This window comes from Macrobrachium rosenbergii, chromosome 30 (assembly GCF_040412425.1).
Source record: "Macrobrachium rosenbergii isolate ZJJX-2024 chromosome 30, ASM4041242v1, whole genome shotgun sequence".
Lineage (NCBI taxonomy): Eukaryota > Metazoa > Arthropoda > Malacostraca > Decapoda > Palaemonidae > Macrobrachium > Macrobrachium rosenbergii.
Window position 1 is genome coordinate 33391970 of NC_089770.1, and position 2459 is coordinate 33394428.

Here is a 2459-nt window from a genome sequence, read left to right on the forward strand (position 1 = left end):
TCTCTCTCTCTCTCTCTCTCTCTCTCTCTCTCTCTCTCTCTCTCTCCGCCCAGCCTTGATGGAAAATGACCATAGAATTTCACCCCAAAACTGGACGATATTTCCAGACATTTTTTTGTCGGAGACCAAAACTTTAAGCTCATATTTCTTCGTTAAAATGCAAATCCACCTTTATCAGATAAAGTCTCCCTCCCTTTATCCATCCCAGCAGCTTACCTGTCCGTCCCCTGTGGCCTACATTTTGGCATTTCGGGAAGAAGGTCCCGATCAACGAAACTAAGAACCCAACCCCACTTTTCTCTCAATGTCGACCTGATTCCCTAGGCTAAAAACACACTGCTCGTGCTTTACTGCTTTGTCATCAAAAGATAAAGTTTTATAAAGTGGCAGAGGAATGAGGAGGGACGTGTAAATCGTAGAGGCGTTTACTGGGAAGACAAAGGAGGCAAAGGAACGTAGGGGAGAGCTTCGTTTGCGACCAAACAAACGAAAAAAGACGAATATTTCAAGCCATTTTTGTCCCGAAATGACCCAAAAGGGAGCCATGTCCACCTTTCGTTAAGTTTAGTAAGTTTACCACACGCGTTATGCATCCCCAGGAGATAATTTATGAATGTATTAATGATGAATAAAGATTTATGGTTCATTCTGACCCACCCAGACCTTCTTGGTTGAATGACTGACCTTTGAAAGGTCAAAAAAGAGAGGTCACTGGCCTATTCACCATCTCATTGACGTCCTCACCTAGTGAAGGTCACATCGTCCAAAAAAAAAAATTATCATCTCATATTTTAACACTTAAATGCGATGATGAACTTTAATGTTTTACGAAATAACAAGAAGAAACCTTCAAATATATATTTTTCGTGCGCAGGTGCGCGCATGAGGTCTCTTGCGCATGGAAATCCATAAAAAAAAGATTAAGGAAAAGAAGTGATGACCCTCCAATGTTCGTAGAAAACGAGAAATGGCTTTAATCGCTAACTAAGATAATGTTAAGACTTGGGGGAAACTTTTATAAGTGTGGGAAATTTGGGGTTAATTGTGGGAAATAAATGTGGGAAATGCTTTGAATAGATTGAGGATGGATGTGGGAAGAGGTTTTTGTTAAGTTTTGCAATAGAATTTGCGAGAAAATTTAGAAAACTTTACATAAAATCAACTTTCAGTGTCAGACTTGACCAAACTCCCCTCACTAGGCCCAGTTCCCTTGACATTTTTCATGAATTATGCACATGGTAGCTACTCAAATGCAGGGGATAGTAACAATGACTGTTAATTCTAATAATAAAGGCAAGGCAATTCACTAAGAAGACACATTTATCTAAATACACCCAGATACTTTATTTGACTCTTTTTAAAATGTATATATAATATATAAATAAGCTCTTTCGGTATCAATAAACATCTATAGATAAGACAGATAGAAGCTGTGGAATAAAACAGTTCAGAGTTTGAGTTAAATCTCAACTGTAAGTTAGAGATGAATGATTCAAAGGTCGTTCTAAGCCTAAGAAACAAAACTTCCGCCATTTTCAGGCCCACCACAGTCAATTACTCAAGGTCAAAGGTCGAAGGTTAAACTGTAATCGTATAACCGGCAGCACCAAGTCACATTCATCTCCGTCGTGGTTTAATCTGGGTCTGTGGATAAAACTAAACCGCTCAGCAGCAGAGGGTTTATCCATAGGTGTGGCTCCTCCTCTCACAGATGATAGGCTTGGGGTGGTGGCACGCCACATCGTGCCAGGTGATGCCGTCCTGGTAGAAGTAGTTTAGCACGGCAAGGCAGAACTCCTTCCCGTCCTCCCTGTTGTCTGGCTGAGGGATGCCAGCACTGTTGGGCAGAAGCACAAAGAGACAGTTAGCTACAAGTCTGAAACACCACCCTAGGCCTACCATGCTATGGACTGCCATGCTATGGCAAAGGGAACCCACCCTAGGCCTACCATGCTATGGCGCAGGAACAACACTACCTCGCTATGACGTCGGAGCACCACCCTAGGCCTAGCACATACACCATCTCTTTGACACCAAATCACCAAGGCACAGCCAGGTGCTAGCGGGCCTTACATCAGGGGTTTCCAGGGTGTTCACAGCCACTTAAGGGGCTCACAAACCCTTAAAGGGTTTGTAGTAGTAAGGGCATTTTTACAAGGTTTTACTTCTAGGCCTAAGGGTTTTGAAGTAGTATGGGTTTTTAAAGGGTTACATTAATATTAGAGTTCTTAAGGGGTTTGAAGTAGTATGAGGGATTTAAGGGTTGCTTAAATGAACCCCTAAGGGGGTTTGAAGTAGTATGGGGGACTTAAGGGGTTGCTTTAATGAATCTTTGACGGGTATGAAGAAACAAGGGGTTTTTCAAGGGTTACTTAGATGAATCCTTATAGGGTCTGGAAAAACAAGGGGGGAGGGGTTTAAAGGGGTTGCTTCATAAAAAATCAAGTCGTGGATGAATC

The 2459-nt window shown here is 42.0% G+C and overlaps 1 protein-coding gene across 1 annotated transcript in view; it reads right to left on the reverse strand.

Annotated features, from left to right (window-relative positions):
- Window positions 1-1339: 1339 nt before the first annotated feature.
- The window catches only part of LOC136854805 (lectin-like), a 6305-nt gene continuing 5185 nt past the window's right edge, over window positions 1340-2459 (reverse strand). Inside the window, exon 5 of the mRNA XM_067131360.1 lies at window positions 1340-1837. Within this exon, the coding sequence (XP_066987461.1) occupies window positions 1681-1837 (157 nt within the window). The 3' untranslated portion in view covers window positions 1340-1680. The remainder of the gene's footprint in view (window positions 1838-2459) is intronic.